The 17,524-nt window shown below is 45.0% G+C and overlaps 1 protein-coding gene across 4 annotated transcripts in view; it reads left to right on the forward strand.

Annotated features, from left to right (window-relative positions):
• The first annotated feature begins 233 nt into the window (after window positions 1–233).
• Window positions 234–17,524, forward strand: part of MX1 (MX dynamin like GTPase 1) — a 33,965-nt gene continuing 16,674 nt past the window's right edge. The window contains exons 1-7 of one of the 4 annotated variants that reach the window (XM_055569724.1): window positions 234–305; window positions 2,951–3,027; window positions 3,710–3,806; window positions 8,925–9,117; window positions 9,635–9,772; window positions 12,989–13,143; window positions 13,749–13,887. In XM_055569724.1, coding sequence (XP_055425699.1) covers window positions 3,717–3,806; window positions 8,925–9,117; window positions 9,635–9,772; window positions 12,989–13,143; window positions 13,749–13,887 — 715 coding nt within the window. In that variant the 5' untranslated portion in view covers window positions 234–305; window positions 2,951–3,027; window positions 3,710–3,716. Of the gene's footprint in view, window positions 306–2,950; window positions 3,028–3,709; window positions 3,807–4,632; window positions 4,721–4,807; window positions 4,993–8,924; window positions 9,118–9,634; window positions 9,773–12,988; window positions 13,144–13,748; window positions 13,888–17,524 lie in introns of those variants that run through there. The other 3 variants (XM_055569725.1, XM_055569727.1, XM_055569728.1) reach the window with 3 other exon arrangements.

Genomic DNA, 17,524 nt, shown 5'->3' on the forward strand with positions numbered 1-17,524 from the left:
TTTCCCGCAAGCTCCTAGGGATGCTGTTGGTGCGGGGCGCACCTAGAGTGCCTTTGGGAGAATACAGCTGAGGGTGAGGGGAGCAGCGACCTCGGGAGGCGCCGGTGCGGAAGTGCGCCACCCGTTCGGTTTCGGTTTCCCTTCCGATCCAGCAGCCCTGAAAACTTTCTGAGTTTCGTTTCTCCGGGGCTTGGTAGGAGATGAAGGACGGGGAGGCGGGGCAGAGAGCTAGGGGCGGCGTTAGCGCTGAATAAAGCCGAGGAGGGTGAGCGCTGGGAGCCTGCCGGTCTCTGCGCTGGGGACGGGTAAGTGTAGCGCTCCTGGGTCTGGGCACCCTCCGCGGGTTGGGGCATTTGGGCGTTGGCTGGGAGTTGAGCGCTCTGGGGTACCGGTATTGCGCAGACTAGGAGAAGGCGATAGCACCCCACTCCAGTACTCCTGCCTGGAAAATCCCACGGACGGAGGAGCCTGGTAGGCTGCAGTCCATGGGGTCTCGAAAAGTCGGACACGACAGAAGCGACTTAGCAGCAGCAGCAGCAGTAATAGTAAGAATGAAAATGATTAATAGTGATGGCAACCCAGTATTCTTGCCTGGAGAATGCCATGAACAGAGGAACCTGGTGGGCTGCAGTCCATGGGGTCTCAAAGAGTCGGACACGACTGAAACGACTTAGCACGCAATAGTGATGATGACATGATGATGATAATGCAGTATTGGCTGGGTTCAGAGCATACTTGATTCTGCTTTCCCACCGACACGCGGCTAAGGCTTTTGAGTTACGCGTCAAAAAACAAGCACTGGCGACTTTTCTGCCGGAAGAAATAGGAAGGTGGAGCAGAGCAGGTAAAGAGGGTCTCCGAGGGAGCTAAGGAGTGCAAGCCAAACAACTCTACGCCGGGGGCTGGGCGGTATCCTTGGAAGCGCAACGACCCAGGGATCTTCCCCAATCTCGCTGAAAAGAGGGATGTTGTAGCCGAGGGTCTCCGCGGACAGGTTTTGCCTGAGGGAGCTTCCCTTTAGAAAGCCGGGGCTGGCCGGAGATAGGGCATGCGCAGAAGTGCCCTGCGCGGAGGACCGGTCACCCAGGGGATGGAGAGCTGCTTCCAGCAGCTGTGCAGCGGGATGCGATGGTGTGGGGCCGGCGCAGTTAGTTTTCCGGGTGGAGCGAGGTAGGACAGTACTGGTGGCTGGCCGAAAGCCCAGGCATTGCTGAGACCTGCAACACGCGGAGCAGCCGGGGGTGGCATTCGCGGAATTAATAAGTCAAATTTTAAATCAAGTTTTTGTTGGACTTAGGGAAGTAAGAGGGGATGTGTTGATTTCTTCTTTATTGTGGTCATTCACAGGCGGCTGGGTCAGAATGCTTCTTGTGAGCTGAAAAAGTGTTTTAATTTTACATCCTGCCTTGGGGGCCATTGTGTTTAAGCTGTAGGGAACATCCCTTTAATGATTAACTTGTGGCAAAAGCAATAGTGTTGCAGGAAGCGGGACCCCTTCCAGGGCCCGAAACTGAGCCCTTATCTAACACTCGGAAATGGATTGTCCAAGGAGACACACACATGTGCTGACAAAGCAAGAGATTTTATTGGGAAAGGGCACCCGGGTGGAGAGCAGGAGGGTAAGGGAACCCAGGAGAACAGCTCCGCCAAGTGGCTCGCAGTCTTGGATTTTATGGTGATGGGGTTAGTTTCCAGGTTGTCTTTAGCCAATCATTCTGACTCAGGGTCCTCCCTGGTGGTGCACACCTTATTCAGCCAAGATGGATGCCAGCGAGAAGGATTCTGGGAGGTGGCTGGACATGTGGTGTCTCCTGACTTTTCCCAAACTCTTTCTGTTGGTGGTGACTTATTAGTTCCCTTTTCTTACCAAGACCTCCTGTCATAAAACAACGGATGCAAATGGTTACCGTGGTGCCTGGCCAGCGTGGGCAGTTTCAGTCAGTGTGCGTCCCCTAATAGTGGAATATAAAGGGAAAAGTTAAAGAAACAGATCTAATACAGTGTCAGATTTGTTACTCCCTATTACAATCATAAACAATTTAAATGTCAGTGAGTTTTTGGAAGGCGAAACACTTCCATGAGAAAAAGCAAATATAAGTTCTTAAAGGATTACCTGGACTGAATTATTTGGGCTGTTCAGTTCGACAAGCGCAGCCAGGTGCTGAATGTGACGAGTAAGTAAAACACTGATTTTTATTACGGAGATGGCCTTGCCCCAGAGATCCAAATTGATTTTCAAAGACTATCTGAGATAGGTACAGATATTTAAGATGTACAGACAAAACTCACAAGACTTGGTTTTCAAGGGAATGTCACTTTATGAAACAAAGAGAGAGACTTTTTTGTTCTCAAAGCACCCATGGTCATTGAGTGCTAGCCCTGGGGATCAATGATGCCACATGACTGGGCACAGTAAGGTCAGCTGAGGTTGTGGTCTTTAACCTGGGGCCCCAGCTCCAGCCTAGGAGCCCCTGGGCACACGAAATCATGGGGATGTGTGGTGGTTAAGAAATAAATTGCCAGATTCCATAAGTATTCTTTAAAGTTGATCCCCTTTCAAAATCCCCTTCCGCTATACAGTGAACACAATCCATCCCTCCCCCACCCTTTTTTTTTAAGCAAGCTTGCGCTTTCAACTTGCCCTTTCAATGTGGATCCAAAATCCGCATAGGCCTTGGGGGAGGGTCCCTAGAGAATATACAAGAAGAGCATCAGGAAAAAAAAGTGTTGATTCAGTACACGGACAGCAAGTCTCTCTGCTTTATCCTTCAACCTTAGAATTTAAATATTTAAGGTTTACAAAAGGACTCAGGGAACTGTGAACTTCCTTCAAAGCACATCCCCTCTGCATCTTCACCATTCTCAGCAATGGAATGTATGGCGATGAGCACTGACATGTATTGTGTTCATTGGGTTTTGGTCTAATTTGTATGTTTTGCCTGATTCCAAGGCGGTGTTGGAGCAGAGCTCTGCATTTCTACCAACTAGTCAGCACTACATTGTCAAGTAAAAGGAAGGTATATTGAGGTAAGTGCTTTATACTTTTTATAACATTTATTTCAAGTCCTAGGAGAAATATATTTTCATTTACTTTTATCCAAGATTATTACATAAATCTTAATATTTAGAAGCTTATGGTCCCAGAAAAAAAATTACAAATTTTTAACATATAGTCCAGTGGTTAGGGCTCAACACTTTCATTGCGGGGACCTGAGTTCAAGCCCTGGTCAGGGAACTAAGATCATGCAAGCTATGCTATATATATATATATATATATATATATATATATATATATGTAAAATGTTTGGGTATTATCAAATATTTAGAATCCCTCATCTACATTGGAAAGAGTCTTACAGTAATTTTATTTTTAAATGTAAATTTTAAAATGCATTAGAAATTTCATTCTTTGTTGCTATTTAAATTTATGGTGAAAAAAATTTTTGATGTTCACCCTATAATCATGATTGGAAATACAGAGTTTTTAAAAAGCTTTTGGCATCCAGAAGCATGTCTTTGAAGACCACTGAGCTGGGATGGAGCATATCTTCATCTGACATTTGGTTCCTTGGAGTTCTCCTGTCATTTCTTTCTGATCTCCCACTCAGTCCCAGTGTGTCTTATGGTGGGTTTGGTTCCATGATTGAATGTACCCAGCTCCTGAATTGTGTTAATCCTGATGTGCTTGATTTATGCTGAACTGATAAAGGAAGAAGATGGTTCATTCTGACTTGGATATCAAAGAACCTAATTCACCTGAATCCAGTCTAAATGGAAGTGATGATGTGGTGAGGGAACATGAAACTGTAAGTTGATGCCTGAAAACCGCTGTCCATGTGGACATGAACTGTGTTCACTTGTGGGCTGCCCATTGATAACAGCGATGCCATTGGTGCCCAGGGATGCTCGCTTCCTCATCTCTCCAGGGGCTATATGTGGATGCAAAGATGTGATTCATTCTGCTTGGGCCCTTCTCGCAGCCAAAGGACTTCCCTGGTGGCTCAGACAGTAAAGCGTCTGTCTACAATGCGGGAGACCCGGGTTCAAGCCCTGGGTCGGGAAGATCCCCTGGAGAAGGAAATGGCAATCCACTCTAGTACTGTTGCCTGGAAAATCCCATGGACAGAGGAGCCTGGTAAGCTACAGTCTATGGGGTCGCAAAGAATCGGACATGACTGAGAGACTTCACTTTTCTTACAGCCAAAAGCCATTAGTGTTTTGCCTTAGCTGATCTTGAAAGTGAAAGTGTTAGTCACTCAGTCATGTCTGTCTGTGACCCCATGGACTGTAACCTGCCAGACTCCTCTGTCCATGGGATTCTCCAGGCAAGAATACTGGAGTGGGTAGCCATTCCTTTCTCTAGGGGATCTTCCCAACCAAGGCGTCAAACCAGGGTCTCCTGTATTGCAGGAGGATTCTTTACCATCTCAGCCACCTGGTTGGGGTGTAATTTTGGTCTGGAAAATCCAGGCAAGAGGCCAATGGGCTGGTGTAAGAATTGGGCCCAGGCACTGGGCCCAAGGAGCCCTGTGAGATCACATGCCCACATCATAGTTCGGTCTCGAGCTCAAACCTCCTAAGTGTCATTGTGATATCTCCGACAGTGAAGCCATGTGGTGTCTTTTCTCCCAGGAATGAGACATATTTTTGGTGGGAACCAAACTTGGCTTCTCGAATCAGTTCGACCTAAATTTGATTCCACTGCTGACAACGTGCAGCTGTAAGATCTTGAATGGTTACTCCTCCCTTTAGAAGCTTGGTTTTCCATTTCTAAAATGAAAATAATAAGAGTATTTACTTTGTGCAGCTGTTGAGAGGAGGAGTATTTACTTTGTGCAGCTGTTGGTGAAGCTGAAACTCCAGTACTTTGGCCACCTCATGTGAAGAGTTGACTCATTGGAAAAGACTCTGATGCTGGGAGCGATGGGGGGCAGGAGGAGAAGAGGACGACAGAGGATGAGATGTCTGGATGGCATCACTGACTCGATGGACGTGAGTCTGAGTGAACTCCGGGAGTTGGTGATGAACAGGGAGGCCTGGCATGCTGCAAATCATGGGGTCGCAAAGAGTCGGACACAACTGAGCAACTGAACTGAACTGAACTGAGAGGAGGTAGAGGCTGGGCACTTAGAAAGAGCTCTGTTTATTGCTGTCATATGTTTTAAAGCAATGGATCTTCAGCCTCTTTTCAATTGACTCCATTTTAATCATCCGTGGTTAACAATATTTTAAACAATATTATAAACTACACCAAAGGACACAGAAAAATAAGAAATTCACCCATCTTTCCAGCACCATGATATAACTGTTGGCTCTTGCCTGGCTGTAACTGGCAAGGTATAGGGCAGTAGGAACTCATAATGCTCACACCCACGTGTTTGAATGTTGTTGTTGTTATTCAGTTGCTAAGTTGTGTCCTACTACTGGACTGTAGCATGCCAGGCTCCTCTGTCTTCCATCTCCCAGAGTTAAATTTATGTGCATTGAGTCGGTGCATGCTATCTAACCATCTCATCCTCTGCCAAGCTCTTCTCCTTTAGCCTTCAGTCTTTCCCAGCATCAGAATCTTTTCCAGTGGGTTGACTCTTCGTATCAGGTGAGTGTAGCTTGGCCTTTCTGGCCAGGTTGAACAAGGTGTATCTTATGACCCAGAAATTCCACTTCTAGATATTGACCTTGGTTCTCAGAGTATGATCCCCAGAGAAGCAACATTAATATCTCTGGGGAAGTTTGAAATGCAAACTATCACCCTCGCACACCCTTCCCCAGACCTAGTGAACTAGAAATTTCAGGGGTGTGACCTACCATCTGTGTTTCTACAAGACTTCTAGGTGATTTTTCTTTGTGCTGAGGTTTGAGATGCATTTTGCCATGTTTGTACAGCATTTTTTATAAGCAAAACCAGAAATAACACAAGTGTCCATGAGTAGTGGAATGCATACATAGATTGTGGTATGCAGTAGAATTCCACACAGAAGTGAAAAGTAATGAGCTAGACTTCCAGGTATCATGATGGCTGGGTCTAAAAAACAATGGTGTGGCTGGTGGCTCTATGGTTCGGGCTAACACTTTAACTGCCATAGGTTGGATTCAATCTGTGGTTGGGGAACTAAGGTCCCCTGGAAGCCACACGGCATGGCCCCCAAAAAATAAATAAATAACAATAAATAGACTGTGGTGAATCCCCTAGAATCAGGTCACAGAAGAAATATACTGTATCATTCCATTTATATAAAGATCCAGGCCACCATAAGCCATGTATTTTTTAGGGAAAGATGGGTGGGTGGTACAACGAATGAAGAGCAAGGACATCGTTTTCATAAACCTGGAAATAGAGGGACCCTCTAGAGGTAAAGGGGTTTTAGGAGGAAGGTGCCTGGGGAGGGGTGGACAAAGTGTCTCAAGTACTGGGAATATGTGTTTTCTTAACCCAGGTGGTTGGCACATGCATTTTGGCTAATTACTGTTCATGTTTTATAAACTCTTGGGAATGGGTGATATAAAGAAATGAAAACAAAAAGAACCCATAGTGAAAGAAAGTGAAGTCGCTCAGTCATGTACGACTCCTTGCGACCCCATGGGCTATAGCCTACCAGGCTCCTCTGTCCATGGGATTTTCCAGGCAATAGTCCTGGAGTGGATTGACATTTCCTTCTCCAGGGGATCATCCCAACCCAGGGATCAAACCCGGGTCTCCCGCATTGTAGACAGATGCTTTACCGTCTGAGCCACCAGGGAAGTCAACAACCCGTAAGGAGGGCTAAAATAAGCCACTGATGAGTAGGAAGGTACAGCCAGGTATGTGCATAGCCCCCACAAGGTTTTCCCTGGGGATTCAAGCTCCAAATCTTTCTTAAGTGAGAAAATTCACACAGGACACTTGTTTAAAAATAGTGGGGAAGATTTTATTCAAGACTATTGCAGTAGAGGAGAGAGCTTGAACTTAGTGTGGATACAAGGACAAGTGGACAGGATAGAGGAGAGGAGAAGGAATTGCCAAGAGTAATTTGGGAAGGGTAAAGGGAGGTGAGGAATTGATGTTTTTGAAGTGTGTTGCTGGAGAAGACTCTTGAGAGTCCCTTGGACTGCAAGGAGATCAAACCAATCAACCCTAAAGAAAATTGGTTACCACAGCTTTAATAATAATTATGGAAATCAGGTCATGTTAACCCTCCAACTCTTTTGTTTTTCAAAGTCATTTGACTATTCTAGGAGTATTTAGACTCTTTAGATTTACTGTGATTGTTAATATAATTGGACTTGGAAAGATCATTTTGCTATTTGTTTTCCATTTGCCCTATTCTTCATTTCCTCTTTTTCTGCTTTCTTTTGAATTAACTAAGTTTTTTATGATTTCATTTTATCTCCTTTGTTGGTTTATTGAGTACAACTGTTTTAGGGAGTATATCATGTCTTTAATTTATCAAGTTTACCTTCAAGTACTAATATATTATTTCATATATAATATAAGAACCTTATGATAATATGTGTCCATTTGTCTCCTCCCAGCCTGCATGCCATTTTTGCATTGAGTTTTTATTTTATCAATATTTTAAGCCCCCACATTACATTGTTATCCTTTTGGAAATGGCCAATGTCTTTTAAAGATATCTGTGGCAACAAAGTGGATGTTAAGAACAGAAAGGTTAAGGCAAAGTCAGTTGTCTTCCACTGAAAGAAGAATCTTCAGTACTATCACATTTCTGCCAAAGTAACTACAGCTTTGAAAAGCCCTTCCTCTGGCTTCCTAGAAAACTGATTGGAGACCCTAACTTGGAGTTTGTTGCCATGCCTGCTCTTGCCCTGCCAGAGGTGGTCATGGACCCAGCCTTGGCAGCACGGTATGAGCACAATTTAGAGGTTGCTCAGACAACTGCTCTCCCGGATGAAGATGATGACCTGTGAGAAAGCGAAGCTGGGGCCCAGCGTTGGAAGGCTAGTTTTATAGGCGACTGTCCTGTGATGTCAATGCTGCAGCGTGTTTGCCACTTTATTACATAGCTAAGCAGAACGTGTGCTTAATCTTTGGATGCTGAAGGAGATGGATGGGCTTTGGAGTGAATGTGGCACTTTAAAAAAAAAATACTTTCTGTTTTTGGACCGGCATATTTAGGGGTTTTGCAACACAGTTGTTTCCTCCTTGAGTTTCAAATATAAGACTGCTATAGTCACATGACAATATTGAGAGGTGGAATCTTATTTGTTACTGTCATTTCCATTCCTTTTCCTTTAGAATCAGAATAAAGTTGTATTTCAAATATCTAAAATAAATAAAAAGATATTTAAGTAATAAAAAAGTATAGTAGTTACCATTCTGGTGTAAATTCCTTGGTGTAGATTAAAATGTCCATTCCATATCATTTTCCTTTGGCTTGAAGGGCATCCTAAACATTTCCTGTAATGCAGGTCTGCTAGTGATGAATTCATTCATTTTTGTACATCCTGAAAAGTCCTTACTCACTTTCTTATTTTAAAAGATTTTTTTTTCTGAGTAGAAAATTTTAGGTTGATGATTTTTCTCAGTACTTTAACAAAGCTGCTACACTGTCTTCTCATTTGCATAGTTTCTACTGAGAAATATGCTATAAATCTCATGTTTATTCTTCTGTACATAACATGTCATTTTCTGGCTGGCATTCTGTCATTATCACTGATTTTGACCAATTTGACTATAGTGTGCCTTGATATAGTTACTTTATGTTTCCTTTGCTCTGGGCTCATTGAGCTTTGGGGATCTTTGGGTTAATAGTTTTCACCAAGTTTGAGGACATTTATTTCTTCAAATATTTATTTCTGTTTTACCCTCATTCTCTAGATTGGGGAGCTTTAATCACCTGTATACATTAGGATGATTGAAGTTGTCCATCTTTGATGGAACGTGACCTGCAGGTTATGATAGAGATCTCCCATTCTGCTTCTTCCAGGAGTCCAAGAGCAACCTGTACAGCCAATATGAGGAAAAGGTACGGCCCTGCATTGACCTCATCGACTCCCTGCGGGCCCTGGGCGTGGAGCAGGACCTGGCCCTGCCCGCCATTGCCGTTATCGGGGACCAGAGCTCGGGCAAGAGCTCCGTGCTGGAGGCCCTGTCTGGGGTCGCCCTCCCCAGGGGCAGTGGTAAGCACTTGGCTTCTGCATTGGTTAGCTCAGGCTGCAGTAACAGAAGACCTCAGACTTGGGCTTAAACAATAGAAGTTTACTTCTCAAAATTTGGGAGGCTAGAATCCCAAGATCAAGGTATTACCAGGGTTGGTTTCTCCTGAGGCCTGTGTCCTCCGCTCACAGATGACTGTCTTCTCCTTGTGTCTTCTGGGGGATGGTGGAGGATGTTTGCTGAAGTCTGGGGTTTCCCAATGCAGTGTACCACTTGGGCTGATGGAAAACACTGGGGTGAAGCAAGAGATCTAAAGTAGGGGATTTCAAGTCAAACTCCATCTGAAATGTACATTCTAGATGCACATTCATGAGTCACCCCAGATAGGATGCCTCAGAGAGTCAAAGGGTGAGAACAGGGAGTTTGCAGTTTTAGGAGCCTCCCGGATGATTATATACAAATTTAAGAACCACTGGTCTAAGACCACCATATAGGACTGTTAGCAGCAGAGTATAGACCTGATGAGTAGTGGTTTCCTAGGTATTGTTACAAGATGTCCTCTTGTGCTGAGGCTGAAAAAACTTGGGAATGAAGACCAGTGGAAAGGCAAAGTCAGCTTCCTGGACAAAGAGATTGAGATTTCAGATGCTTCACAGGTGGAAAAGGAAATCAGTGAAGGTAAGTGTCCCATATTTGTTCTTCATGCCTATTTGGATATCTGGTCAACAAGGTGAAATAGATGGGATCTGCCTGTCACTGTTCCCACTCTCCCCTTTCTAGGCCTGTTCTGGTCCCTCAGGAACCTTCCCTTCCCTCCATCAGGCCCCCAGCTCTCTTGTATTTTCTCTTTTTTTTACTGTCATTAAGACCAGTGCTTTGGACAGAATCTGACCTCAGTAATTTATTACTTAGTATGTAAGTATGTATCTGAGCATAATGTGAATTTTGAAGCTTGTCTTCAAATATGGAGTATTTGTCCTTTATTCAAAGGCCTTTCCACTCCACAGATCTGATGTCAGGGTGTGGGGCCAAGGAACACCTTCACCTGTTAACCAGCTTTCCAAAATGCTGACTGGACCATCACTGAATCCTGTTCAGAACCGGAAGTCTTTTTCTTCCAAGAGTGGGATGCATGTGCTTGAATAATCCCAGTTTAGAATAATATATGGCAGGTCTCAGAAAATGCACACCACAGAGATTACTTTATCAATTTGAAACATCTGAAAAGAGAAAATTAACGCTTAATGTCGGAGAAGGCAATGGCACCCCACTACTCCAGTACTCTTGCCTGGAAAATCCCATGGACGGTGGAGCCTGGTAGGCTGCAGTCCATGGGGTTGCTAAGAGTCAGACAGGACTGAGCGGCCTCACTTTCACTTCTCCCTTTCATGCATTGGAGAAGGAAATGGCAACCCACTCCAGTGTTCTTGCCTGGAGAATCCCAGGGACGGGGGAGCCTGGTGGGCTGCCGTCTCTGGGGTCGCACGGAGTTGGACACAACTGAAGCGACTTAGCAGCAGCAGCAATGCTTAACGTTAGAGATCAGATCAGTCGCTCAGTTGTGTCCGACTCTTTGCGACCCCATGAATCCCAGCACGCCAGGCCTCCCTGTCCATCACCAACTCCCGGAGTTCACTGAGACTCACGTCCATCGAGTCAGTGATGCCATCCAGCCATCTCATCCTCTGTCGTCCCCTTCTCCTCCTGCCCCCAATCCCTCCCAGCATCAGAGTCTTTTTGAATGAGTCAACTCTTCGCATGAGGTGGCCAAAGTACTGGAGTCTCAGCTTTAGCATCATTCCTTCCAAAGAAATCCCAGGGCTGATCTCCTTCAGAATGGACCAGTTGCATCTCCTTGCAGTCCAAGGGACTCTCAAGAGTCTTCTCCAACACCACAGTTCAGAAGCATCAATTCTTCGGCATTCAGCCTTCTTCACAGTCCAACTCTCACATGCATACATGACCACAGGAAAAACCATAGCCTTGACTAGACGGACCTTTGTTGGCAAAGTAATGTCTCTGCTTTTGAATATGCTGTCTAGTTTAGTCATAACTTTCCTTCCAAGGAGTAAGCATCTTTTAATTTCATGGCTGCAGTCACCATCTGCAGTGATTTTGGAGCCCAGAAAAATAAAGTCTGACACTGTTTCCACTGTTTCCCCATCTATTTCCCATGTAGATAGGGACAAAGTAGTGATACACTTAGTTGCTGCTGAGTGTGAGTGAGATGAGTAAGCAATTTTCCCTTATTGACTTTAATTTCTTCCTAGTGTGTCACATAATTAAGTTCTAGTAATTTGGGGAAGATGCAAAAATGGTATGAACTGATATCCAGCAGTAGGAAAGAATGGATTTGACTCTATAAAAGTGGAAGCACTAACTACCATTTATTGGCTGTTGTGTAAAAATTAACTAATGTTATCATGAAGATGTCATTGTGTGTTTGTTGGGATTAGGTTGCCTGCAGAAAATGCAGAATTAGTGTGTATCAGTTAGTCCTTGGTGTGTAACAAAACAATCTCAAAACCTAATGGCTTGGAACAGTTTATTTCCTGTGATTCAAAGGATCAGCTGGGCAGTTCTTTTCCTCTAGGATGATTTGGCTGGGGCCAACAGTCTAGGATGACCTCGGGTACCAACCCAATCCTCGACTGGAATGACCAGACCTTCCCATGGTCTGACAGTGGCCTGTCCCCCCCAGGTGACTGGGTTGGGTTCTTTAACATGTTGGTAGAAGGCTTCCAAGTACCAAGAGACCTGAGTTCGAAGCTCTGATGTGTAAGCACCTTTCAGTGTCTACTGGAATACATTTTGTGACAACCTGTTACCCAAAGAAATTAATGCACTCAGGCCCACTTTCAAGAAGCAAACTCTCTTGATGGGAGAAGTGGCATTCTTTCAATAAAGCAGCATTCATATGGAGATGGGAAGGAGTATAGAAGCCATTTGTGCAAGCAAGTTACTAACACAGTGGTTTAAACAATGTCAGTTTTATGTCTCTCAAAGCTGATGTAAGGGTTCCAAGGTTATGAACCCAGACTCCTGTCTCATTCCTACACTCTGTGTGGCCTCTGCTCCCAAGGCCCCCTCATCATTTAGTCAAGTGCCCATTCCTGCCAGCTAGTCATTGGCAAAGGACCTATCCCTGTCTTAAGCATATTTCTGGAAGTTGCACATAGCATCTTCACATCTATCCCATGGGCCAGACAATTTTATATGATCACATCTCTGGGAAATGGATTTGGTGGGGTGGGGGGCAGAATTAGCAGATTGTGCTACATATAACATTGTTACTATTATTTCCTTCTACATTCTTGACCAATATAAAGCATACCAAAAAGACATTCTGGATGTATAAAGTAGTCAAGTGGTATTAGCTAAAAGTTTGATGAAATAAATTCTTATCTTGAAATTTTTATTATTATGGAGGAAGGGACAGAATTAATCTCTTAATGGAATATCAACAGCTAATGCTCAGCTTGCCTGAAACAAGCATGTACCACCACCCATAACTTTCCAGGTCATGTTTTAGGAGTCACCATTTATTTTTATTTGTTTTCATTTTACCTCTTTATTAAGTTCCTAGTGTATCAATGGGAGGAATTTAGGTGTGGCACCAGGAAGAACTTACCTGCTCTGCCAGGTTAAGACTGGTTCAGATAGATGTCACCTACAGAGGTGTTCTCGCTAGTTCTCTCTGCAGACTATTCTGGCCACTGGCAATGCAAATACGGGATTATCCTTTGATGTCCTTTTTTGTTTCGGAGAAATGAATCTGCTCCAAATATGCCTTACCGTTGAATCACAGCAGCTGGGCGTTGCCTTCAGAAGATTCACTGTAATGAGATATTCCATCCCAAGCTCTATTCCGTTTTTATTTCTCCTCTTCTCTAGCCCAGATTGCCATCGCTGGGGAAGGCACGGGGATCAGTCATGAGCTGATTAGTCTGGAGGTCAGCTCCCCTCACGTCCCAGATCTGACCCTGATAGACCTTCCTGGCATCACCAGGGTTGCTGTGGGCAACCAGCCACCCGACATTGAATATCAGGTGAAACTTCAGGCTCCATCCTGGCCCAGGTCTTGTGGGGGGAGGGACTGCATTAGAGCATCAGTGAGTCTAGGATCAAGCTTGAGGAGTGGGTATGGGGAGGTGGGGAATTTGGAGCATGCATTGGTCAAAATTACTCCACCAAGTTGGATGGAAGCTTCTATGGGAAGAGGCAAAGTTGGGAAGGCATTTTATTTGTGTTTTATGCAGTGACTCATTTTTGGTTATAGTTACACTCTATGCCATATCTAAATCGGCATGCATTAGGAAGGGGTTTTATGTGGGAAGAAGGAGCATTAAGAGCAAATATAATGATATTCCTGTATCAGTGAATCTCACCCTGTGGATTAAAGATTTAGGGAATATCAAGCAATTCTTTTGACATCTTATTTTTCATTGTGACCTTCAGATTTGAGGTCTTGGGAGATGACTCACGAGTTAAAACCTCATAGTGTTCCCTCAGAAAATGTAGTTTTTCTGACTTGTGTTGTCAGCTCATTTCTGTGTTTGCTTCTTGGAAGAAATACCTCTGGGACTTGGAAGGCCAGAAGCAAGTACAAGGTCAGGACCTGTCTCAACTCTCAGACCCTCTAATTTTCTTACAGATCAAGTCTCTCATCAGAAAGTATATCCTTAGGCAGGAGACCATCAACTTGGTGGTGGTCCCTGCTAACGTGGACATCGCTACCACAGAGGCGCTGCGCATGGCTCAGGAGGTGGACCCCCAAGGAGATAGGACCATAGGTAAGAAGAATGAAATTGTTAGTCACTCAGTCATGTCTGACTTTTTGTGGCCCCATGGACTGTAGCTCTCCTAGCTTCGATGTCCTTGGGATTTCCGAGGCAAGACTACTGGAGTGGATTGCCATTCCCTTCTCCAGAGGATCTTCCTGACCCAGGGACTGAACTCGTGTGTCCTCCATCTCCTGCATTGCAGGCAGATTCTTTATTGTCTGAGCCACCAGGGAAGAATGTAAAAATCGTAGGTGGCTTGACAGTGGGGCAGCATCCCTTAAATCCAGTGGGTGTTTCTTGGCACACATGAGTGGGGGCCTACACCCAGCAGATGAGAACCATTCAAGAACCATTGAGGCCAGATGACTCTTGGGCCACAATTGACTCTAGTTGGCCATGGGTTGACCCATAATCCTTGTCTATCTGCTTATAAGAGGCGTAGTGGGTTCAGGGGTGGGGCAAAATCAGAAAGCAGTTATATCAGTTGACAATGCATTTTATGTAGAATAACCCATGTGTCCCAGAGAGATGAAGGGATACACAGGATGTGAGGTATCCATACAGTGGGACAGTTCTGTGCTATGCTTAGTCGCTCAGTCATGTCTGACTCTTTGAGATCCCATGGGCTATAGCCCGCCAGGCTCCTCTGTCCATGGTGATTCTCCAGGCAAGAATACTGGAGTGTGTTGCCATGCCCTCCTCCAGGGGACTCCTCCCAACCCAGGTCGAACCCAGGTATCCCATATTGCAGGTGGATTCTTTACCATCTGAGCCACCAGGGAATCCCAATAATACTGGAGTGGGTAACCTATCCCTTTGCCAGGTGATCTTCCCAACCCAGGAATCAAACCAGAGTCTCCTGCATTGCAGGCAGATTCTTTACCAGCTGAGCTACCAAGGAAGCCCACAGTGGGATAGTTCAGTTGAGTTCAGTCACTCAATCGTGTCCGACTCTTTGCAACCCCATGAACCGCAGGACGCCAGGCCTCTCTGTCCATCACCAACTCCCGGAGTTCACTCAAACTCATGTCCATCGAGTCAGTGATGCCATCCAGCCATCTCATCCTCTGTCGTCCCCTTCTCCTCCTACCCCAATCCCTCCCAGCATCAGAGTCTTTTTGAATGAGTCAACTCTTTGCATGAGATGGCCAAAGTACTAGAGTTTCAGCTTTAGCATCATTCCTTCCATAGAACACCGAGGGCTGATTTCCTTTAGAATGGACTGATTGGATCTCCTTGCAGTCCAAGGGACTCTCAAGAGTCTTCTCCAACACCATAGTTGAAAAGCATCAATTCTTCGGTGCTCAGCTTTCTTCACAATCCAACTCTCGCATCCATACATGACCACTGGAAAAACCATAGCCTTGACTAGACGGATCTTTGTTGGCAAAGTAATGTCTCTGCTTTTGAATATGTTATCTAGGTTGGTCATGACTTTCCTTCCAAGGAGTAAGCGTCTTTTAATTTTGTGGCTGAAGTCAACATCTGCAGTGAGCCCAGAAAAAAAAAAGTCTGACACTGTTTCCACTGTTTCCCCATCTATTTCCCATGAAGTGATGGGACCAGATGCCATGATCTTAGTTTTCTGAATGTTGAGCTTTAAGCCAACTTTTTCACTCTCCACCTTCACTTTCATCAAGAGGCTTTTTAGTTCCTCTTCACTTTCTGCCATAAGGGTGGTGTCATCTGCATATCTGAGGTTATTGATATTTCTCCTGGCAATCTTGATTCCAGCTTGTGCTTCTTCCAGCCCAGCATTTCTCAGGATGTACTCTGCATATAAGTTAAATAAGCAGGGTGACAATATACAGCCTTGACATACTCCTTTTCCTATTTAGAACCAGTCTGTTGTTCCATGTCCAGTTCTAACTGTTGCTTCCTGACCTGCATATAGGTTTCTCAAGAGACAGGTCAGATGGTCTGGTATTCCCATCTCTTTCAGAATTTTCCACAGTTTATTGTGATCCACACAGTCAAAGGCTTTGGCATAGTCAATAAAGCAGAAATAGAGGTTTTTCTGGAACTCTCTTGCTTTTTCGATGATCCACCGGAAGTTGGCCATTTGATCTCTGGTTCCTCTGCCTTTTCTAAAACCAGCTGGAACATCTGGAAGTTCACAGTTCACATATTTCTGAAGCCTGGCTTGGAGAATTTTGAGCATTACTTTACTAGTGCGTGAGATTAGTGCAACTGTGTGGTAGTTTGAGCATTCTTTGGTATTGCCTTTCTTTGGGATTGGAATGAAAATTGACCTCTTCTAGTCCTGTGGCCACTGCTGAGTTTTCCAAATTTGCTGGCATATTGAGTGCAGCACTTTCACAGCATCATCTTTCAGGATTTGAACTAGCTCAACTGGAATTCCATCACCTCCACTAGCTTTGTTCATAGTGATGCTTTCTAAGGCCCACTTGACTTCACATTCCAGGATGTCTGGCTCTAGGTGAGTGATCATACCATCATGATTATCTTGGGATAGTGGGATAGTATCCAACCTTAAAAAGGAGGGACATTCTGACATCTGCCACAATGAGGATGAACCTTGAAGACACTGTGCTCAATGACATAAGCCAGTGCCAAAGGACAAATACTGCATGGCCTCATTCATATGAGGGACCTAGTGTGGTCAGATTCATAGACAGGAAGTCAAGTGGGGGAAGGGAGAAATAGGAGTTAGTGTTTGGCAGTTACAGAGTCTCAGCTGGGGAAGATGAAAAGGTTTTGAAGATGAATATTGGTCAAGGTTGCCCAACAACATGAAAGTGTTTCATGCACCTGAAATGTGCATGTAAAAATGGTTAAAATGTTATGTTTGAAAAAATGCATTTGGCTGTAAATAGCAGAGAGCCTGAGGACAGTGGCTGAAACAAACAGAAATTTATTTTCACACCTAACAAGAAGCCTGGGCAGAGGCTGCTCACCTGTATACCAGTGATGCCATCAGTCCCTTCCACATTCTGCTCCACCATCCTTAGCTGCAGGTTCTCATTCTTTGCTTGGCCTGCTGCCCATCCTGCCTGGGATGAGAATCTCTCAGCCAGGGCTGTGGCTACAAGTGGGCACAGTAAACCTCAGAGTTAATCCTGGGCTGGACAACCGCACGGGGCCTCACATACAGATGGGTCCAAGCGCAGGGCAGTGTTCTGATGCTGCCATCTTGCAATACTTGTTTAAACAGGAGTTCTGCATTTTCATTTTGCAGTGGGTCCTGCAAATGACCTAGCTGATCCTGGTCAGACCCTTATTTTCCCAAGTGTGAGCCAGGCCCCACCTGCACCAATATTAACTAAAGAATTTTTAGAAATGCAAGTCCCTTGATCCCACCGAATCTGCTGAATCAAAATCTCTGGAGCGGGGCCTTAAGATGGCTCCGATGCACAGGGAAGTTTGAGACCCATTGCATGAGAGTGAACTCCTTTGGTGAACAGGAGGAACGTAACAGGCCATTACACGCTGCTGTCTCCCTGGCATGAGAGCCAAGGTCTGGGTGAAGTGAACTTAAGGAGCACAGAGGGGCTGAGCCTCGCACCTTCACTAGGCAAGCTGCATTGTCTGCCCCAAGCAGCGTGGGAGCAAGCCCGGGGCCAGGGGACCTCGCTCCCCAGGAGGGGAGCTGACCTTACTCCTCACCCTGCGAAGATGTGAACAT

This window comes from Bubalus kerabau, chromosome 2, assembly GCF_029407905.1.
Source record: "Bubalus kerabau isolate K-KA32 ecotype Philippines breed swamp buffalo chromosome 2, PCC_UOA_SB_1v2, whole genome shotgun sequence".
NCBI classification, from domain to species: domain Eukaryota; kingdom Metazoa; phylum Chordata; class Mammalia; order Artiodactyla; family Bovidae; genus Bubalus; species Bubalus kerabau.